This window comes from Protomyctophum bolini (assembly GCF_963924005.1).
Source record: "Protomyctophum bolini genome assembly, chromosome: 13".
Classification (NCBI taxonomy): domain Eukaryota; kingdom Metazoa; phylum Chordata; class Actinopteri; order Myctophiformes; family Myctophidae; genus Protomyctophum; species Protomyctophum bolini.
The window spans coordinates 22,439,511-22,463,650 of NC_137874.1; the positions used below are offsets into that span (position 1 = coordinate 22,439,511).

The 24,140-nt window shown below is 43.1% G+C and overlaps 1 protein-coding gene across 2 annotated transcripts in view; it reads right to left on the bottom strand.

Moving 5' to 3' along the window:
• Positions 1-3,131: 3,131 nt before the first annotated feature.
• Positions 3,132-24,140, bottom strand: part of cadm1a (cell adhesion molecule 1a) — a 313,887-nt gene continuing 292,878 nt past the window's right edge. For both annotated transcript variants that reach the window (XM_080780364.1, XM_080780365.1), the window contains exons 9-10: positions 4,574-4,702; positions 3,132-3,295 (exon numbers count right to left, since the gene is read on the bottom strand). In XM_080780364.1, the coding sequence (XP_080636490.1) occupies positions 3,177-3,295; positions 4,574-4,702 (248 nt within the window). In that variant the 3' untranslated portion in view covers positions 3,132-3,176. The remainder of the gene's footprint in view (positions 3,296-4,573; positions 4,703-24,140) is intronic.

Genomic DNA, 24,140 nt, shown 5'->3' on the forward strand with positions numbered 1-24,140 from the left:
ACCATCTTCATAAGCACATTGCCATGTTGAGTGAAAGGGGAGGGCAATATGCAATCCCATGGATTTGTTAAAAGAAACAAGACAAACAAATTAAGCCTAAATCAAACCAAACACAAATAGATAAATGATTTTTGGCATTCCTTAACACTCCCTTACTGGCACCAAGAAATATGTCCTCAATATGTTTAAGCAGGTGATAGAGCAAGACAGAGAAGGAATAGAGAGGTTTGTACTATGTACAAGCATGCAATGAAGTACAAGATGTTTACACAATTGAAAAATGTTGGATCATAGCTAAACCATATACACAGAAGAGCTGTAATGTGCTGAATATGGCCCAGTCTGCTGTAATACATTCCAGTTGTGAAACACGCGTGTACTTGCAGCAAAGCAATATCAGTTCCTTCCTGGTTTTAAGTAGTAACACAATTCATGTTTAAATCCTAAACAGATATTATTTGCAATATTTGCCTATTTCACATGGATTTGTGTATGATACATGTGTCTAATTCCATAGGTTACAGTCTTTCTGTGATGTGGTGAACCTTCATACAGTACGTTGTTTTTTTGCGTAACCCATGTGAGATTCTGACAGTCACTTTGACTATGTGATCTTTGTACTAGGGATGGGCATTATTAGTTGACAAATCCACCTGTCGACTCGTCGATATCAATATTATAATTTTCACAACCGAGAAAATTAAAAGATTTTTTCAACTATGTTGGTGTTATTTCACACATGCACACACGCACGCACGCACACACACACTCGCACACTTAAGTTTGCAATTAGTGACAGCTTTATGACCCCGAACATATCGCGTGGACTGGCTGCATGTAATCCAGTGGTTTCCCAATTCCACCGCAGCTGCCTCGAAGAAAAAGTAAGAGCAAACTAGAGTTCTGCTTTTCCGCTTTTGTACAAGATTAGTATTTGATATGGATATGATAGAGCGCTTGCACGAACACTGTCATTTCTGATAAGAGGTATTCTCATTTTTTTTCACGGTAGCACATGAACCATTTTGAAAAAGAGAATAATAATAATTGAAATAGCATCTATTTCATGATAGTTGCGTGCAATTAATGGTCTATGTTGGGGGTGGGCTGGCGATGATGTCACGACAAGTCGAATAATAGGCTTATTGTTAGTCGTCGACCACAAACAAAATGGAAATGCCCATCCCAACTTTGTACAAACGTTGAATTGTTTATTTGACCAACTTATTTTTGAAGGGGGTTTATATAATTTTACTATACCTGGCATATTTTTTTATGATTTGGACTACAAACGAGGGGAAGGCTGTCAATTTAGGTTTGTTTGTTTGTTTGTTTATTCGATTTTTTTGCTTGTTTCAAGAATAATGGAACCAATGAAATAACCTTTCCAGACAGATATAAGAATAAGCCATTAATTAAGCAAAAATAAAAAATAAATAAAAATAATAACACAAAACGTCCGTAGACGAACGAATGGACCAACTCTACATTTTACGCTCACTCTTCATTTGTGGTTTAAAAAGTTTAAAAACAGGGCTCAGGTTAAAAAAATAAAAAGAAAGAAAGAAAAAGAAAGAAATTGTTTCTCTTGATGAGTTTGATTTCTGAAGTTTCTTAAATGTCTGAAGTTTGGTCTGGACAGTTGAATGTAGATGTCTGCATTACACATGGTGGTGGATGGCCAACATTAGTAACACATTATTAATTATTATTCGACTTTGTAGGCAATGCAGTAATGCAGCAGGTTGGCAGAGGAACTACGGTAAATAACTTAGAATACTTGTTTACTTGTCTTCCTAATTAAAAGAATACAAATATAAATAAGATGGAAATAAAAGTAGTATCATCATCATCATCATCATCACCACCAACACCACAAATAATGAAAAGCCTCCAGGAGTACTGTGTTTCCACTTAGACAAAATTAACAGGAAATAAAAGAATAATATAATAATAAAGAAAATCTGATTATTTCAGCACAATGAGGGCAAATAATGTTGTACTTATTAGCTCTTTCTGAGGCGATGCAAATGTTTCTGACGAGGTCTGTTTTGACAATAACCCAAATTAAATCAATACACCATGAACAATATGCTATAGCCAAATAAAATAAAACAGAGGTGCAAGATCATTTCACGCAAAATTGTCCCTTCATTCCATCCTTTTAAATGATGTGTATGTGGTGATGTTCAGGAGAGGATGAGATGGGCATGTAGTATACAACAACCTGTTTCTCATTTACTGCGTGTCCTTTCAACTATGATATGTAAAGCATTCCATGCATTTTGGACTTGTCAAAAGGTTTTTTTTTAGTTTTTAGTTTTTTTGGAGGGGGATAAGATAAAGGTAGTGGCTTGAGACAAATCACAGTATATTGGAAATAGGTTCTTCATGATCTTTTGGTATGCAGGAGGAGAACACATGACGTGTGCGCGCGCACACACACACACACGCACGCACGCACGCACACACACACACACACACACACACACACACACACACACACACACACACACACACACACACACACACACACACACACACACACACACACACACACACTGGGGGATCCGAGTAAAGTGGCTGTGTAATGTTACCCTCATATGAATGCCAACAGTACATAGATACTTACAAGAATGGAGATGCAGAGAGTGGGAGACAGGGAAGCAACGGTGGTGGCAATGCTAAAAGGGGTTCAACACAACTCCAAAGTGGGAATAGAAAACAAATTCAGAACAAGGCACAGAATTTTCTGCAAACGGTTGAATAAAACAAAAAATGTGTACCAGCAGTATTGGGGAGGTGTCAAATGGTGAAGCTCTCTACAGTGATTTCTGGCACCCAACCACCCCCCCTCCCATCACAGCCCCCCCCCCCCCCCCCCCCCCCAACAGCACCCACCCCACCGCAATATATGACCACTTCTTGACCAATCCCTAACCCCCACCCCCCTATTTTTATTGTACATCAAACATTCCATCTATACAGCTGCAGGCTAGTCTAAATTCAGCTCGGCTCCTCGCTTCTCTTTACACTACTGACCCACCAAAAAAATAATCACTAAGTGCCCTCAAATCCCTGGTTCCACCCTCTAAATCCTTCCCACCCTCCCCTCCCCCCAAACAGCGCTGTGTCCCAAAGAGGACACTTGGTGTGATGAGGGGGTCCTCTTTTGATTAGATGTAATACTCTTTCTTTTCTTCTGAACTGGTGTGTCCGCCCTCTGCGTTGATGATGGCTGTGTCTGCGTCCGCTGCGTCATCGGCGCCCTTGGCTTCGTGTGTGAAGTAGGTACCTGAGGATAATGAAGACAAGGTCAAGGGCTGAGCGACATCCATGTCAGTCACATGACGCACGGACAAATGCACACCCTTGTGATTATGGAGATCAAGCCCCCGTGACTGTAATAATCATGGTCAACCCAAGTTGAGTGAGCGAGCACCAAGTCACGCATGCCTCTTAAAATGTATGTATGTAAATGAGTTAATTGAAATGTCTGTGGGCGTAGAGTTGGCTCATACTGTACCCACTGATTTTTATGAAGCCTCGCGTTAGTTCATACAGGGCACAGGAGTCATATACGCCTCAGCTGTAATCAGCTGTCAGCTGACTGCTCTCAATCAGCCACACTTTTCTACACACCAATCACACCTCATTCCCTCAACAAGGCGTTTCAATACGTCTCTCTCCTACACTGGATCTCTGCGTTGTTGCAATAAATGGTTAGATATAGTTGTGATGCGAGTGTTGCCGACCGAAGTAGCATTACTGATACGCTGAATAGAATGCAAAGTGCTTCAGGGCCAACACACAATCAGGGTCATACTCTTGATTTAATCTATAGTTTGTCCATACCAATTACCAAGATTGCTATATTAATAACCTGTTTGTCAGGTATATATATAGCTATAGATGCCACTTAACTCTTTTCCCCCCAAGTCCGTATATATACTTACGTCGGCGCTAGGTGGCGTCATATCCCAAGTCTGTATATATACGTACCCCAACGTATACTCAGTCTATATAATGGTTGATGCCTGCAGAAACCTTTAACAATGGTCCGGTTCCTATAGCAACCGCCCCACCGTTCCAACTATGGGATTGCAAATATAGTCACAGTGCAAAGCAGTTGAAAGGAGGATTTTCAAACCGCCATAAGTCGAATTCTTGGATCGCTGTCCTTGGTGGATTTTCTGCCATCCACATTTCGGATTTAATTTGTGCTTGTACCGCGACGCTGCCGCCATGTAAACGCTTCTGACGAGAGGTAAAGAGTGTGTGCGTGTTCCAATGATACTAGAGTGTGTGTAGCGAGCGGCGGGGTGGGCAAACATTTTAAAGTGAACGCGTATGCTGGCCCCTCGAACTGGGGTTAATGCTAACAGCCAGCAGTAGAGATAGCGTTAAAAAAATAAAGAAAAAGAAAAAAAGGACCAAATACTATTCAACCCCATGGATGAATGACAATATTCACTGTCTGGAAAGAAATCACAGAAAGTGTAACCTAGGTGTAAAAAGACCAAAATGCAACTTCACTTACATAAATTTGAAAAAGCAAAAAGGGCCTTCTAACCTTTGTGTCTTGCAAAGTAGCGTCCTAAAACGATGAGTAGACACAGCATGGCAAACACAACCACTGCCACCACGCCACCAATGACTGCATGGTCTACTGTTCTGGGGGCGCCCTCTCCAGCCCTGGAATCTGAGACAGAGACAGAGACAGAGACAGAGACAGAGACAGAGACAGAGACAGAGACAGACAGACAGACAGACAGACAGACAGACAGACAGACAGACAGACAGACAGACAGACAAAAAGTGTGACTTCAATTACTGCATGTCTCCCTGTTCTGGGGGGTCCCTCCAGCATTGGCATCTATTCTAAATCATTCAAACAAACAAACTTTACTTGTTTGTTTAAGGGAAAGTGCAGTTTGATGAACATTCAATACATGTACAAAAATGCAATCAATTGAACATAATCTCATGTAAACATGCCGGATTTAGCTAGATAATTTCCATCCATAGTCCAACAAAAACAAACAAGCACTCTTTCTCACACACACACACACACACACACACACACACACACTATCATGCTTGTTAAAATGTAGACAGCGTGTGCCACACAGTTAGAAGAGTTTAAGAGTGTCTAGCCGCTGCTTCGAACTAAAGAACACAGCGGGCCTCAGAGGCTGCTGGACATAATGATATGTGAATGCTATTGATCAAGTGTAAGGATCCATGAGTCCATGACAAACCAAAAGATAATGTCCATTTGTGCACCGGATTGACTGTTCACAGCACACAAAGAAGCACCTGCATCAAAAGCTTCCAACCACGCTTTGGAAATGAAAGCAAAAGTGTCTCAGGTGTTGGTGGTGGTGAGCAGTCACCAAGTACATGGTTACATTGAGATGTAAACTCAGTTCTGCATGTCCCAAACAAATCCCACACCACAGTTGCATTTCTGCACGCACACACGCGCGCGCACACACACACTTTGTTTTTTTCTGCAACAACTTGATTGTTGGACAACCACTTCAGAGGCTATATACATCCACATAATGATAGCAATATTCTAAGGTTGGCAAGGAATATCACCTAACACTGACACTAGCGTTGTATGGAGAATATAGGTTGCTATACCTTCAGGAAGGAGATATGGGCTCCATTTTCGTCCATGCTAAATCCCTTATCCCTAAAACTACTTTTATCGAAATATGTTTTGAATAGTTCAACTAGCCGATCTACAGCATAGACGAAAATAGAGCCCATGGTGTCCCAGCATACTCGACTTTGTGTATTCTGCATACAGGGCTGCTGGGTCGCAGGACAAATTCCAGTGTGAACTGACATACCATATAATTTCGTGGTCCTTTAACAGCTAGCTTAATTTTAGTTTAACGGTGATAATATACATTGTAATATATATGATGTACTATCATCGTTACACTAAACAACTCTGGCAGTTGTTTAGTCTTCTCAAGTCAGAATTTTATGATATAAAACTTGAGAAGACTGAACAACTGGCAGATGTTTGCAGTCTGTTCACGTCAGAGTCCCTCAGCCCCACAGACACCAGAGTTTTACATTTTACATTTCCTGCATTCATCTGAAGTCTAAATCCACACTTTGGGGATTTCCTTTGTGACATTCTGGATACTAAGGCAGCAGCACACAATTTATTAGAGGGAGGGAGAGAGAAAAGAGAAAGAGGAATGGAGGGATGGAGGGATGGGGGCGTGGCAGGGCGGCGGTACCTGTCAAACTCAAACAATCGTTACTTGATAGACCGAATAGGTTATTTTTACTTTAGATTTACTTCTTCGTGGCGGGAAGATTCTGTTAAAGTGAGAAAATCTCTCTGACATCTAATTCTGTCAGGCAGGTAAAGATGTGCTTTAAAACACACCACCATATTACGGCTATGATAAGAAAGTGTGCGTGTGAACTCTGAACGTACGTGCGTGCGTGCGTGCATGCATGCGTGCAGCAGGTGGGGGGTTGTATGAAAATGTCAGCAAATGTATCTCGCCTCTCTGTACAGTAGCCCTGCTGTAATTCATCTTCCACTGGGAGAGGTGCAAGTTAACGGGGGTCGGGGTGGTGGGGGGAGGGTGATCGTGTGTAGACAGGCAGGGAATGAGAGAGCAGGAACACTAATTTAACAGCAAGGCTGACGCTGGGTCACTCTCAAAGATTGCACGTGTTTGACACTAATTAGCAGGAGCTGCAGGACTAAGCTGTGAACAGCAACTGTTCTGAAGCCGTACTCTGTGACCCTGAGATGAAACCCAACTGGACTCCTTGTTCCCTCGCCAAGGATAGCCACACACAGTGACAGGAATCACACCCGTGTGAAGTGAGGGGCGCTCTGATCATCATACATCATCATACATTATCTCATTCCAAGGCTACCGCAGAATACTTTGATAATATTTGGAATTTATCCATATCACTTCAGTTTATAGACCTTCTATAATTAGTAAGACAGACTATATGTCCTTGGCAAAAATAACCAATCTACATGGAAAGTACTATTCTCTCAAGACTACCTCGTGACACATACTGTGTCTTAGGGGAAAATATTTACATATTTGCGTGCCGTATTATGACAAGGATGAAAAGATTATTTACAGGGGTGACCTGAGAGAAAAAGGTTTGAGAACCACTGATATAGACACAATGACCATTACCATAGAGGCACATTTACCGGTACCATGACATCCCTGTCACATAGTGCCGTGTGAGGGGCCTGATGTGACAGGGCCTGACATGGTAATGTCAATTTGACAGTCATTAGTATCATTGGTGACACCTGCAGTGGTGGAAAAAATTAGAATGAAATTGGAATGAAATATCTATCTATAAATGTCTCCATGCGTCTGTCTGTATGTACGTTTGTACGGCTGTAATCCACGTAATTCGAGAACCGTTCGCCCCACCGACTTCAAATTCGACACACGCGTTCCGCACCCCCACAGGGAGTCCGGTGTCGGAGTCGGTTGGACCCACGTTTGTCCAGAACCGCCACGAAAGGCCTCTGCCCGGGCTCTGGATGCCTGAACTCCATATGTGAATAAAAGGGACACACATAGACAGATACAGAAATCTCCATATATGGGCATAAAAGGGACACAGACAGATGTGTGGAACGGATACTCTGACATGGGTATAACGGGTATTGCATAGCCGGGTGGGGCATGGATCTCCAACTTCCATCGTTACCGACTCGGTGTTCTACAGCCGGGCACCGGTTTCGTCCCTTTAAACTAAGGATAGTCGGTCAAATGGATTAGTTTGCTGTTGCACCACTAATAGCATCCGTGATGTCATCCAAATACTACGTCCAATCAGCTCGCAGCTGTGACACGTCGACTCAACAGAGTTTGGAGATATAAATGAGTGAGCACCCTGAAAAGTTGATAATTGTTATAGTAATAAATAATAAACTATACCAGTTTACAGAAATCTATAATCTGATGCTGTCGACCATGCGGAATGTCATCACTGCTGTCCTGCTCCTCGCTGCCCTCAGCCTGATGTCGACTGCAGCGGGCGACATCCACGCCTACTCGTCCGATGGCGGACACAGGAACTTCGACGGACTTTCTGCACTTTTCGGCGGCGTCCCACCGTCGGACGGACTGACGGCCTTCCTTGTCGACACGCGAACGGAGAACACATGCGAGCCCATGGACCCCGCACCCCCCGGCCATGGCGGCAACCTCATCGTCCTCATGGCGCACTCTGGCGGCTGCAGCCACGCTGCCCAGGTTCTCAACGCCCAGAGGGCCGGGTACGGGGCCGCCATTGTTCAGGCCACCGGCGGTCTGACCAGAATGGGACTCACCTGGGAGGTCAGTGTATGGACGCTGATACACATCCCTTCTATGTCCGTGAGCGAGGAGACGGCCGACTCTCTGAAACGCAACTATACCGATGACAAGGGTGGCTATGTTGTCCTCATGCCTGACGCCGTTCAGAATTCCGCCGCTATCGTCGGTGAGATCGTCACCTTCCTCGGTGGGTTAGGCACCGGCATCGGTGCCGTAGGGTGCTTTGCCACTGCTTTAGACCAAAGATCGCGGTTAAGCCTGGTAGTGTCACTAGTGTCACTGCTGGGAGTCTTAGCTGTCTTGGGCTTATTGTTTTGGTTCCCCGTGCTCTTTACCATGTGGTTGTCTGTAATCCTCTGGTACGCTGGGTTACAGTCATGGTTGAAGTTGAGCCAAACACGGCGGATAACCCTAGACGAACACCTGTTAACACTGTTCATCATGGCATGTGTGTGTGTGTTTGTGCCGACGCATGGGTGGTTATTGCAGTTGGTGTCGGTAGCTGTCTTAGTCCCGGTGCTCTACCTGGTCATCTTTGTGCTCCTCAGGACTCACCTGGCGCTGCGGGCGGACGCCTGGACCATCAGGGAGCTGCGGAAGAAACAAATCCACGAGTACAAGACGGACGACCCGTACGACATGTGCTGCATCTGCCTGGAGGAGTACCGGGAAGGGGAGAAGCTCCGGGTGCTGCCGTGCTCTCACGCCTACCATGCTGTGTGTCTGGATCCCTGGCTGAGCGACATGATGAAGACCTCCTGCCCCCTGTGCGGGCAGGACGTGGCCAACCGGGAGGCGGAAACGGAGGAGGCATTTCCTTAACCTCCTCCATGCATGTTTTCTTCCACAGTGTCTGCCCCCGAGACTGTACAGCATCCATTCATTGTCAATGGAATTTTATATTTGTGTTAGGACAAGAATTTACACTATAGCTGAATACGCCCCTCGAAAACAGGTTACTACACACAATTCATAAACCATGCCTCCCATTGCTCAAGTGAATGAAAAAAGTCTAGGATGAAAATAATAAAATGTGTGCTTGAATTGTTAAAACCACCACCTCCTCCAGGAACACCTCAGCACATTGCTTCCAGCACAACACACTTCTCTGTAGCCTACACCCCTGTTGAGTCTAAACCAGGGCGGATCAGCAGCACTGGAAGCTTCTTCTAAATAGGGAACTAGGTAGATAGCAGGCATCTCAGAGGTTCCTGAGATGTTAGTTTTTTTAGTGGTATATTGTGAATATATGTATTTCATGTATTGGAGTCACGTCATGAAGGTAACCGTTCCAACAGAGAATCCCAGACTGTCCTTTCCTGGGCCACCTTAGCTACTTCAAAAGGGGGGACCCCGAGGCCTATATTATCCTCCCATCTGGTCCTTGGTGTTCCCTATGGTCTCTCACCAGCTGCATGTGCCCTGAAGCCCTCCTCAGAGCTATACACTGCATGAGGAGCCATCTGTACTATAGATGCATGTTAACTGGCTCATTTCCATGAGCTCTATTCAGCTGCTCTACACCTCCCAGGTGACTGAGCTTTGTACCCTACCCCTAAGGGAGATGCAAGCCGCCCACGTAAGAACTAATTTCAGTTTCTTGTATCCGTGGTCTTGTTCTTTCAATCACGACCCGCATTTCATGGCCATAGGTGAGAGTAGGAAGGAAGATTCGCTGGTAGATGGAGAGCTTCTGGTTTAGCACACAACAGTGCAGTACAATGAATGCAGCCGGGCTCCTGCTGTGCCGCCTCTCTGTCTGATCTCCCGCATCACTTATTGTAAAAGCTTATAAAAGTCACACTCGTGTGAAGTTAGGGACGATCTTATCATCATACATCACATTCCGTGTTCAGCCAAACAAATCACCACAAATGTCATTCCGGCCAATCACTTTTGGCCATACCCGAGGTGCGGTTGACAAAAGGGCCTTTCTGTGTGGAGTTTTCATGTTCTCCCCATGTCCCCCAGGGTAGGTACCCTCACAAAAAACATTCAGTAATCCTGGTCTCTAAACTACCTCCCCGTGGCCAGCCTAATGGAGGAGAAAGGAACTGCTCAGAATAACATGTTCCTTCCATGCGCTACGTCCGACCGGGGAAACTCTCCCTGTCAGGTGAAAATAAGCAGCTTGGACTCATAATGTATTGCATTCTTATAGCGCTTTTCCAAGTGCTCAAAGTGGGGAGGTGGCCAGCGTCCTCACTTCCCACATTCACACACCAATGGTGGCAAGCTCACACCGACCAACTCATTGGAGGCAATGTAGGGTTCAGTGTCTTGCCCAAGGACACTTCGACATGCGGAGGAGCCCCGGGATTCGAACCGCCGACCCAGGGATCATTGGACGACCTGCTCTGCCTGAGCCATATAGCCGACCTCATGCATAGAATGAACATTCCCCAGGTTGGCAGAGGGAGTGTAGCGCCCAGGCTTACATTAGATAATTGACATTGGATGAAAAAATGGGTTGCAAAATCGTGGGATAAAGATTGTATAAAAAAAAGAAATCACTTTTGGCGTCTTCACTTTTCTGCCCTCCTCAATATGTACTTTGACAATCAAATCATCACTATGGGGTGATCAGCCAATCACAAGCCAATGTTTGTGTTCATACAAACCCTCAAAGCTGGGCATATGAGGGCCTAGCGCCCCTCAGAAATGTACCTATGCTAGTATTTTCCGGCGTTTTCCCCCATATGATGCAGGCGAGCTCCAACTAATAACATATTTCTCAGAAATACACATTCCTATACAGTTTTAAAAGAGGCGAAACAAAGAACATGACAATTAACCGTGTTATCAATTTGGCAAGGGTGGAACAAGGAACCTTAAGTGGTGCCATAGACAGAGTATCTCATTGTAATGGGTTGTGTTGATAAAGGCTTGATGTGAAACAGAGGAACGAAAGTCTAATTGGATTCTCTAATCGCTTAATTAAGAATTAATGATTGTAGCTGCATTCCTAGGCCATCTGCAGATACAGGGACAATCAGGAATTCAACAGCATCATGCAGGTGGCCTGTCATGCTATACTTATTAAACTTGGTTAGTAGTGGGATTGTCTCGCATAGCAAGACAACTATTCCACAATCTCAGAGTGCTATATAGGCCTAAAGTCTGGAACTACAGCTCCCAAAATCAGAATAAGGAAGCTGGCATTTCCGGTCACGAAAATATATTTTAAAATATCTTTTCATTTTATTTTTATGAGGGGCGCTATATTCAGCTAGTGTAGATTTTCATCTTGCAAAAAGATTAAATTCCCATTGACAATGAATGGATGATGTACGATGATAAGAGCACCCCTCACTTCACAAGGGTGTGATTTCTTGAGGGGCGTTCCTATATACAGCTTTTGCGATTGACAATGAAGGGAAAATGTACGTCATAATGTGTGATTTATGCCATATTGTCTCTTTATTGTTAATGGCATTTAATGTTTGTTTTTTATCACCATTACATCACCTAATCAACATGTGTTAGACTTTAATATATTAGCGCCCCTCACTTCCCACGGGTGTGATTTTTTTATTTCTACTTCTGCTATGCAACAAGTTTAGATTATTTCAATTTATATTAGGATACATTTTGTGCAACTGTAAAGACGAAATAGAAGTGGGGAGGAGGCTCCACTTCAGCTTTATTGCTTACTCATGATAGAGCTTCCATTGCTGCAGACTGTATGGCAGACGCATTTGAAATTTTCTAGAGGCAACAGTCTGGCCACGTGAGTCTGGTAGCGACCGGCCACGTCATTCTGACTCAGACATAATCATAAACAAACGCGATATGCCCATATATGGAGGTCCGGTTGTCCAGAGCTACAGCTATGCCCATGGTCAAATGCCTGAATGAATGAATGAATGAATGAAACACTGTCGTAGCTCCTCACGGCCTGCACCAATCGCTCCGACTTTTCACACAGGCATTGACCATAATATTACGAAGGTCTTAACAAAGCGCCTTTTTTCACTTCAACAAATATTGATTAATAATGAATGTATTTAGTGCATTAAAATGTCCCATGGATTTACATGGGAAAATGCGAAAACTCACATAAACTCACATTTTTCTCTCAGAAACCGCTACAGTTACAACACCTGGAGGGGAGGTTCATAATAATTATTAATTAATTATCAGTCGGCCTCATGGTGGTGCTATAACAGCCCACTTTACATTTCGCCGTATAACTCTTGAACCATATGTCATAAAATCTAAATGTCACTTTCCCTGCGTTGGGATAGATTTTCCGCCATTTTGACTTTTCTTCAAAACACACTTTTTGGTCTTCCACCTACAGCTTTTGTGCACAATAAAAACGGTACACATGATCTCTGGACCTATCTGATTAAAACACTACAGGCAGAATTTTCATAGTCCGGATCGTTCGGCTTTAATCGTCGTTCAAAATTAGTTGGGGGGGGGGTGGGGGGGCTGTTTTACAAAGAATTACACAAATCACCAACGGAATGTTCAATCTACCCCAAATTTCATTCACATGTTGAGGGTGGTTTAATCAACAGAGAGCCCAAAGCAATTCCATTTTCATCCTTTGGCCCTCCAATGCGGAATTTAAAAACGTTTATTGCAAAAACATGCTTTTTCGGGGATAAATCTGCAATGTTTGCGATAGATAGTGTAGCCTACGTGCATATTGCGAGACAGGACAATTCCCTCCCAATCAGTAATGTGATCTATTACATCGCATTACCCACACTGTGGGTTATGAACTGTGTTCATATATTCCGAACGGGTAAGGTCTAGTACTATATTAACTGTAATTAATTAATTATTATTATTTATTTTTTTAACCAACACACAAACGTAAAGGGTGTTCAATAGCATTGATTAATGGGACTTCTTTGGACTAATAGGAGTGCAAAATGTCACACCAATCCCAAGTCCCTGAGGTTAGCTGCTCAGCTGAGACAATGAGAAATAAATCAGTAATAGGTTGAGTATTATAAAAAATGTATAAAGCAATTAAATTGGTGAAGTTTATGGTTAAATGCTTTAGTTTAAAAACGCCAGAAACATGAAAGCTGCCATAGAATCGAACAGAATCAATAAGCTATCTAAAAACAGTCATTAGCAGCTGTCCCAAAACAAGGCTATATACAGTATTAAAGCTACATATGAATGGATCTGAGGCTGCTTTCAAATGATTTTTTTTATAAGAAAAAACTAAAACATTACATACTTATGTTGGTAACAGATCGACAATGTAATATTTATTTTGGAGACTGAGGACAGTGGAGAGTATGATTGCGAACGCAGTGATTGCGAATGCAGTGAGCACTTACTATGAGACCTAGCAGATCATGTCTGTGTGTCCGTGTGTCTGTCTGTCCCGCTATCCAAATATGGAGTGTGTTGCATCAGCAATCACTCAGCTCCATATATGGGCACAAAAGGGGCCAGGTCCACTCAGCTCCATATATGGGCACAAAAGGGGCCAGGTCCACTCAGCTCCATATATGGGCACAAAAGGGGCCAGTGATTTGTTTGTTGTGGACCTGGCCCCTTTTGTGCCCATATATGGAGCTGAGTGCGTTCGCTTCCCGCGTTCGCGCGTCTTACTCGTTTAGTCAATGAATAAGCATGTCTAATGGTCTATAATGAAAGATTGTGGGGAAGATGGAAATAATATCAATCAATGCAGAGCTCGTGGGGCGGTTCTTTTGTGACTGTCCTAATTAGTTGCAAGCCTTTTGTCCACAAAGTGAATTTCAGATTGGATGTGCTATGAAGCTCACCATCTCATCATGAAAAGAAAATGTTCCAACTCATTGCCAATGAGCCCAGAGTGGCATATCTCATTGGAAACCTAAATGGCGCTATTCATCTTTATCAAGATGTTAGATATAAAAGCACATACTGTAACAATTAATACTCAAACCAATTAAACCATATCAAGGTACCTTCTAATAATGGCTTTGGTGGTATCAATGGTGAGTGATCATAATTATGAATTCAACAAAGCAACAATGGAAACCAGAGCCATGAAGGCACCCGACATATACACCTCCCCCATCCCCCCAAACCTGTATCACATGTAACGCCGGCACAACTCTGAGTATAAATAAGATTGATTATGTGCTGTATTGTATGCATGTAGGATAGGAAACATGTAAATTATGAAAAGCCGAAGTCATTAGAGAATGTATCATGAGCAAATATACTATATGTTTCAATGAATCACTGGCGACTAAAGCAACTGCTACAGAAAGCTAAAGAAGCTCCAAAAAACAACGTTATTCTCTCCTTAGCGTCCACAATCAAATCATTCACAGTGCCTGTTCTCTTTCCCCTGGAGAAGGCAGTGTATAGAACTGGCCATGAGGCAGGTACAGTCGATGCCAACCCATTCATTATCTTGCCACTGAAAGCCAACATGTCAGAATCGTCTCTCTGCTATACCGTCTGGGTGTAAAGGTCCCAGGCCGGCAGCTCAGTCCTCCTGGTGATGTGCTGGCAGTGCTGCTTTAACCACCCTCTGTAGAGCTTTGATGTGTGTTCTGAGTATGATAGGTGCATCTTCCATATACCAAGCAGTTGACATTGGTGCCCATGTAATGTGATGTGACCAGCTCAGGTCCTCCCAGAGGAACCTGAAGCTGCTCACTTTCCGCTGCAGCCCTGTCCATGTGCATGTGCTCTCTGCACATGCACAGGGCGGGCCCCTTGTGGCCATCATTTGGGTTAATTAGGGACTCTTTATGCAAGGTGACGGTGTACAAATATTATGCTAATTGAAAGGGGGGAAAGTACCCTGTTCAAAGGCCTGACTGAGCACTTGACTGAGCAATATGTTGTGCCAAGTGTGGAGGCAATTGGACAACTGATGTGGGAATGCAGGAGGGCACGCACACAAATGCCATGCATGGCTTTTCAATTATAGTAGTGAGGTGAGGTGATCTGGGGAAAAAATATCTATGACCTGCTGCGTGTATAATTGCTGAGTGCTGTGTATAATTATGCTATTATTAACACGTCATTGTAGCAAATAACACTTTTCAAAAACTGATCTCTGCTCAGCACAGCTACACCACCTGGTGCAACCGTCCAAAGAATTACTCTAAATGCTGAAAATGCAAAAGATACAGTAGTATAAAGCACTGATCCATCGCTAGCCACCTGGCATGTGAGCGGCCAGTGAAAACCTGGCTGTTTCGGTTAACAACACATTCACAATATCTCTGTGCAATCTTGGTACAGCATAGCCTACAAGGCACATTCTTGAATACCGATTCATATCTATTAATATCTTATGTCGGCTTTCATCAGAGAGTTCATGCATCATGATCTATGCCTTCCCAGGTGACTGTAACAGAATTTGTATGTTTCGATGAAAACAGGCATGAAAAGGGGCCTATCGCCGAGTTATTAGAGCAGAAAATGATACACAATGTCAGATAAAACAGCAATAACAGCAACACATCAAGTAAACAAACGACAGGCAGTTTTTGTTTGGTGCTGGGTCCTTTCTGGTTTGCATAAACAGAACCTTAATGTGAAGACATTATACTGTGTCACTGCCCACTAGTGAAAAGACATGCAACATTTCCCAGGATAGGCAGTGTGGTACAGTAACTGGAGACTGTGCACCAGTGATCAGTCACTAGCCTGCCGTGTGCATGCAACAGCAACAGGGAATAAGTGAAAAACAAAGCAAAACAAAAGTGAGGCTGCGTGTCCTCTGGGAACCTCATTGTCACAGCGATGGCTTGTTTCTGTTGTCGTTTCAAATGGGAAGGGCGTGTGAGCCGGAACGTTTGAGTTTTTGGTGGAAGATTGGCATGTTTTCAGGGCGTTTTCAATAGGGGCGACAGGAACCACGCCAGATGAGTCCCCGACACAAGCCTCCATTTACGGCTGCTGGATACTGACAGAGGTCCCCAGCAGACACAGAGCCTCGAAGTAAGGAAAGAAGAGATACCAACCATGAGCTGCGGGTTCAGTGCTGGGCGCCGTGTCTGAGCACACGAGGAGAGAAGTTGGAGGAGCACAAGGAGGAGGAGGGAGGTGGTGGTTGTGGAGGAGGGAGGTGTGGAGCAAGAGTAGCGACATGCAAAAGAAATGAGGGAGGGAGGTAGGGGAGGGGGGGAGTGGGACAGGAGGAGAAAACAAAATGACACCCATAAGCAAGCATTCAATAGACCAGAACACCACAAAAGACATAAGGCTTAAGGGAAATCAAAGGAAACCAAAGGCAGTGCAGAGATAAACACACACACACTGTCACACACACACACACACACACACACACACACACACACACACACACACACACACACGATTGTGGTTATACTGCTATCATGGATAGGCTGCGTCAACTTGGATTCAAGTGTGTGAATTTAACGGTTACAGTTCCACTTTTACACTCTCTGAGTTAATATAACACGTTTTGCTTTGAATCAAGAGAAATTATCGTCCATTGCCTAATTGCGAGCCAACGGTAATACTGTAAGTTTATAGTTTTAAATGAATTAATTGAAAATATTTGTGTAAGGTTGTGAACTGAATTATACCCCTTTTACAAACAGGGATCACACTGACCTTGATGTGGACGACTCGGTAGCACAATCTGTGAATGGGGGAACTGGCATCATGATCTACACATGCTGTCCCCAAAGTGGGGTCCTGGGACCCCCAGGGGTCCTTGAGGGAGTTCCATTTGTACACTCTCAGAGTTAAATTAACATAGATTTTACAATATAAATTGTGGGTCCCAGAGATAGAAATGCCATTAAATGGGGGTCCATTAAAATACATTTTGCATTGTGACTATGAGCAGTGCGGCATCTTCCTTCATTTAAAGCACCGTTTTTTTCCCACAGACATTCTGAGGAACAACAATAGCAGTGACCATGGTGAGTGTACGTCTGTAATCCAAGATTGTTTGAAAACAAACCTGCACCATGCTCCACTTCCTAGTATTTTGCTTGCAAATGTACAGTCTTTGTCTGAAATCTAAAGTGGATGACCTGAAATAGAGGGTTGCAATCTGAGATTTGTTAACTTTCTGTGTGTCGCAGAGACATGGATGGAAGGGGTTGCGATTAATTAAACAGATGCAATACACACAAATCACAAAACCGGAGAAGAGAGCCCTGCAGGGCACGCATGCACCGAAGCATGGTACGCAATATAACGCAATTGAATTCTTTATTTTGAGCAAATAATTCCTAAATGTAGGTACCCCCTCAGGAACATGGTATACAGGCGCGTAGTAGCGGCCCTGGCTGTGACCGTCCTAGCAGAAACCACTAGAAGCCCATAATTGGCCCTTGTGTAGTAAAATAACTGGTGGAGCATGGCTGGAGGTGATCCAGCAGAATGCTAGGGACGCCCATGGGTATATCCCTTTGGGCAAAACCCAAGGATTGTCCAAAGGCAGCGATGAGGAAAATGCTGAACAAAACATCATCTGGCCATATCTGCAGTTTGTTGGCCACCTAATCTAGCGTTCATAGAACTTTGTGCTTTAAAAAAAACATCTCTGTTCTAGTGTATCTTGGTACTGGGATGGAAACACGTCACACTTACATGTACGTATGTAAGTTTAGTACCCTCCAGTAGTGAAGGAAATAGCAGCAGGGGACGGGACTCTGCTGTGTTCAAGCATTGTCATATGCTTCCATAAACACTTGTCTGAGAGATGCCCGCTTGCTGATAAAAGTAGCCCATCAGAAAAAATGGCTTTTAAAGTGATTATCAAAGCTGGTCTACATCTAAAGTAGACCAGGTATTGAGAATACCATACAATAAACACACCAAAACGCCATGAGCTAGGCCTAGTTGCCAAAGTGTTGCCTACAGTACTTGAAAATATATACTGTAAGACATACTGTAATAGTAATGAGATTATGAAACTTTCGCAAGACAGTCTTCATTTGCATTTTGGTGTATGGAGAGCTAAATATAGCTTGTACAGAAGCTTCACATTTATTTAACTTCCTCGTTTCACTTTATGTGTGTCGAGTCTTAGACAGCCCTGCATTAGAGAGTGAGGATGCTTGCACTGTGCTACCATGTCACTCTCTTGGGAGCGGCAGGCGAACACTATCCTTCAGGCTCGCCCTTCGATGGAACGCCACAAGGGCCTCCGAACAAACAGGATGCCATCTTAAAACAGAAGACCTACTCTTATTGTCTCTGTGGGGACTGGGGAGTGATTGAAACCTCTGAGGGCCCCTACAGTCTAACAGCTCCTTTAAGAGGAGACACTTTGTAGTCTGTGTTAAGTAATGCCACAGGCATGGACAGTTGTTCAGCATAATGGCTTGAAGCAGGCACTTACAAGTCATTTTGACACAGCACTTTTCTTCTTTGCTGCTTTCTGAACGGAAGAACATAACGCTGTTAAGCTCTGTTCTCTTTCAGGGCTGATGTTGTGTGCGATCACCTCTGGGAGGCTTGGAAGTTGAGGATGTTATAAAAGCCACATTTATTTCTCACATTTAAAGATGGAGTGCCGTGATTCTTTTCCACCCTAAAACATGGTACGTAGCCAAGAGGATTTGAAGAGATTACTACTTTTTCACATCCGGTTTCCCTGCTCACAGAACTCCATACGTTCAATCCCAGAGGCTGCGAGACCTGTTCACCGACCGTTATACTCCAGGTGACAGCTGCGCGGGGCCCTTTCAGGAAAGTGACCTCGTTGTCCTCGTCTGCCCCTCGGCATCTGAAACCTTACAGGGCAACTGAAGCAGCGCAGGTGTCCTCCTCACTGACATCAGCAGAAAATAATGAGGTGCATGTGACTCCATGACTTACTGCTATGCCTCTTACGTCTTTTTGCTGTGGTGGACAGTAATTAAGTGCATTAACTTGAGTATTGTACTGTGCACTGTACTTAACTTGAGTGTTTTCTTTGTATTTTTGGATATTACTGTATATGACTTTCACTCAACTACATTTCAATGGCAAATATTGTACTTTTGACTCCACTACATTTCTAGGAGGGGAAAAAAGTACATGAATGAATTAACAAACTTAAGCCGTGTTCCAATCTACAAGCTCTCACATTACAATAGCCATGGTTCACATGACGCTCGTACTTCACGAGCGTCAAATCCACTATTTATTTTTAATTATTTTAAAACTGCGAATTAAACGCATTAAACAAATAGCGGGTTTAGTGTATTACACGTGGTGGAACCCTGGATTAAACAATTAGCCACTGTCTAAGCGTTAATACAGCAATGCATTGATATTAAAAGGAAAATATACTTTTTAATACTTCATTATTTTTAAAAGCATATACTCCAGTACAAGTACAAATTTGCTTAAGCAACTTTCACTCGTAGTGGAGTCATGTTTGAACAGGTGTATATATATATACGGTAATCTATATTCCAGTGTCCATCTTTACTTGGACGCAAGTACTGGGGTTGAACCATAGACTGTAAAAAATATGGACAAAGCGTTCCCCGGGTCTAACATGAACGTAAAATGAAGCCTGTCAGTCCTTGAATTGTAAGTCGCCATCTTTCTAGATCCGTTTGGGCCCAGCTGGCCCATTGGCTGGCCCAGACAACGAGGCGGGACTTCCCCCCTTCTTCTTAGTTGGTTTTTATTTTGACTCGAGTGGGTAGGGAATCTCGATCATAGACTGTAGCGGTAGCCACGCCCTTTAGAACATGCACGACTTTATGGTAATTTTTTTTATAAATGGGACCATAATTTTCCAAAAAGAATATTATGACATTAGAAATGAGACTTTAAACTAGTGACTGGAAGCAAAAAGTATTCATGACCATGTTTATTAAGGTAATACAGTCTAGGTGAAGTTGGGCCCAAATACATGGACTTCTATGGGGATATGGGTTTTTTTTGGGCCCAATGACAGCGCCACAACAGGCCATTATACGAACTTTCAGGAAATCCCGATTTCCTTGTGGCTTCACAAAATATCTGTCTGACTGCCCCCCTGGGTTGAACATTGTCCATCTGTGTCTTTCTGTGACTGGCACTGGCAGATATGTCTGTTTCATACGCACACAGAAATGTATAGATTATTAATATCCAAAGGTGTGAAGGTTGCATAGCGACTTGAATATCTAGTAATAACGGGTGCAGTACTTAGTTTAGACAGTTTTTGGTTTAGACTATAGTCATTGGTTAGACCAGTCATTAGTCCTACAACTACAACCCATCTCAAACCCTCACCCTAAACCTAACCTCCCACACGGCAGCACACCTAAACCTAACCTTAACCCATGTCTAACCAATGACTAGTCTAAACTATAAGTATATGCACCCTGTCATTTGCTAAAACTGGACCACAGGACTGACAACATGTTAGCAAATTGCCTGGGGATCATACCCAGTGTGATCCCTGCCTACCAGAAGCTGTTATCGGTAATCTGTCATTCTCTCAACTTATAATTGATATATCGAGTATATAAGTACTTTAAGTACTTTAATGAGCCATGTCATTGAATATAGAGACTGTGAATTCAAACTCAATGGCCATTTCACACAAGGTCATTCAATTCTGTCTTTTATCTCTTTTTTTCCCAGGTACGGACGTCGACACTAGGTGGCGTCATATCCCAGGTCCGTATATATACGTATACGCCGTCTATATAATGGTTGGAAGCTTTTAACAAGCGTGTTCCAATGTGTAGCGAGTGTATGTAGTGAGTGTATATGTAGTGAGTGAGTGTGTGTGTGTGTGTGTGTGTGTGTGTGTGTGTGTGTGTGTGTGTGTGTGTGCGTGCGTATGTTTGTGTGTGCGATGTGCGTGTGTGTGTGGGGGGGGGGTGAACACGTATGCTGGCACTGGGAACTTATGCTAACAGCATAGCAGTAGAGATATAGTTAACATATTGTCGCTGTCGGACATATCTCATATTTCAACTTTTCATGATGGCCATATATACAGTGTCATATAAACACTCTCACCACCTGCCTCTCTGATATCAAAATATGGATGCAAAATAACTTTTTAAAACTCAACTGCAACAAATCAGAAATCCTTCTCATCTGCCCGAACTCTCTCACCAGCTCCACCCAGAACTTCACCCTCAACATTGATGGCTACAACCTCCCCCCACATCCGTAACCTTGGTGTCACTTTTGACTCCACCCTCTCATTCCTCCCCCACATAAACCAGATCACCAGAACCGCCTTCTTCCACCTCAGGAACATCGCCCGCCTCCGGCCCTCTCTGTCTTTCGCATTCATCACATCCCGGATTGACTACTGCAACAGTATACTAAATGGCTCAACAAACTACAACACGTGCAAAACTCCGCTGCCCGCCTGCTCACCAGTACACGCTGCAGAGACCACATTACACCCGTCCTCCACGACCTACACTGGCTTCCCGTCAAACAAAGAATTCACTACAAAATCCTGCTCACCACCTACAAAGCTCTCAATAACATGGCTCCCCCCTACCTCTCCGATCTTCTCGAACCATATGTCCCCCCCCCCCGCTCCCTCAGGTCCATTGAAGCCAACCTCCTGAAGGTCCGCAAGGCCAAGTACCGCACCTGGGGGGACAGGGCCTTCTATGTTTCGGCCCCCAAACTCTGGAATGAACTCCCTAACCATCTCAGAGTTGCTCCCTCTCTCCTCTCACTCAAAACCCACCTCTTCAGGATAGCTTTCCCCAGCTGAGGCCTCGTTTATCCTTTTATCTTTTGTATCTTTTATCTTAATGTATCTGTTATGTTTTGCTTTGTTTTTTCTTCTTAAAGTCCGTTCCTAGTGTTCCTATGTAAAGCGCTTTGGGTATTTAGAAAAGCGCTATATACATTTGAGCTATTATTATTATAGCTGAAATATACAAGCTCACAACGCATCACGTTTCGGCACATTGTGAGTTTGTAGATCTGCTATTTTAGCTATTTATATATGTTTAACCTACAGTATGAAAAGTATTAACAAAAGCTTGTGACTAAATAAAAATGTAATTGAATCCATTGGAACAGTATTGCAGAGTCAAACTGCTGACGTTTACTCACTAGCAATAATAATACAGTATATGTATATGCAATTCTAAATGAAGAGCTTTACCATCTCCAAGTGTGTGTGTGTGTGTGTGTGTGTGTGTGTGTGTGTGTGTGTGTGTGTGTGCCTTGCTGATGCAATCTTGTCCGCTTTAAGAGTTTCATCTCCCATCTCCTTTTGGTTATTATTGAACACATCACTCTCCGATGTGACAATATAGCTCCACATAAAGATGATGTGTTGGCCTGCAGTCCAGTGTTTGCATAAAGGCACTATAAATCCCAATGCATGCTCTTCTCTCAGGCTGTGTATCAAATGACTGCAGTTATTGTATATTACCATTGACCTTACTGTATACTGAATTAGCCATTGCTGGCTCAACTGTAGTGTATGTTGAAGTGGTTAAGAGACTAAACAGGAGTACGTTTCATATTGAAACACTCATGTGTGACTGATTGTTGATGGACAGAGGTGGGAGTTGGGCATGGTGTGTTGGGAGGGCATTTTGATTTGTTATAATTGGAAAATACTGGCTCACCAGATGGTGTTCATGCAATTTAAGCCCCTGACACAAAGCATTTCATATTTGCTTCACTTCTGTTACTGTTACCGTTTTGTTGTCCCATTTAGTTAGTGTTAAAAAAAAATCACAAGGTTCAATGAAATGAATGTCCGTCGTATGTATTGGCATTTCATCAATACAAAGTATTATTTATTATCAGAACGGATTCCATGAATTATGAATACATTTTCATTTTGTGTGGACTGTGGATCATTATAGTTGTAGTTCTCCATATAGTGTGGAGGTGGTAAGAGAAATAATTGTGTAGGAGGAGGATCGCTGGATTCTCTATGCAGAAAGCAATTTATTTCTATACTTAAAGCCCCCTATTAGCCCTGATTGCCAAAGAGTCTCGCGATGCCCGATGATTGGAGATCTCCGCCTACCGATCATCTGGGGACTTCTAAAAGCAAGCTAAATGATTTAGTAAATAATTTAATTTTTATATTATATATATATGTATATTTTTCTTTCTTTTTTTACGATAAAATCCCATTGATACCCATCCCTAGTCATGAGTATCCACGTCAGGGGTCCTGAGTACACAGCAGCTGTATCTAATACAAAGTCTACTGACATAAAATTCAGCTCCTTGGCACCGTGCGCCTTACCCAGATTATACACCATTTCATTTAGCAGAAGTGCCATTGGACCTGTCCCCAAGGCACGTGCGCGATATGCTTTCTGCCATGCGCCATAGACTGTTTAAATGGGGCCCTATAATTGTTTTCCTTCCAGTTTTAACAATGAAAGATGGGAAGCATTTAGAGACTGACTTGTGTGAGTCTACCAAAGAGATAATGAACTCCTGCTCTGAGCACAGAGCACTGTGTATCTGGATGAAAAATGCATTATTCTACTTCCTGTGTGACACAGATGGGAGAGAGGGCAAAAGGTGGACAAAGGCATAAAGAGCCTTCTCAATGCCCTGGTGGCTTTTTAGGCATTCTCCCTCACAGTCCACTTAATCCATGTGTATCTTTTTAATTCTTTTGGGAGTGAAAACAAACAAAAGCCCAGTCAACACTGCTACAGACAGACCTGGAAACTGACAATGGACCTGAATCTTGATTTGAATTTGAACAAAAATAACAAAATAATAATAATAAAAAACTACAATAATAATAATAATAATAATAAGGGTAATAATAATAATAAAGCACCTTTTCTCTCGACATAGGCGTTATTTTGTACGTAAGTCTACAAAGTAACTAAACTAAAGTTTTCAAATAATTGTAGTGGAGTAAAAGTACAATATTTGCCT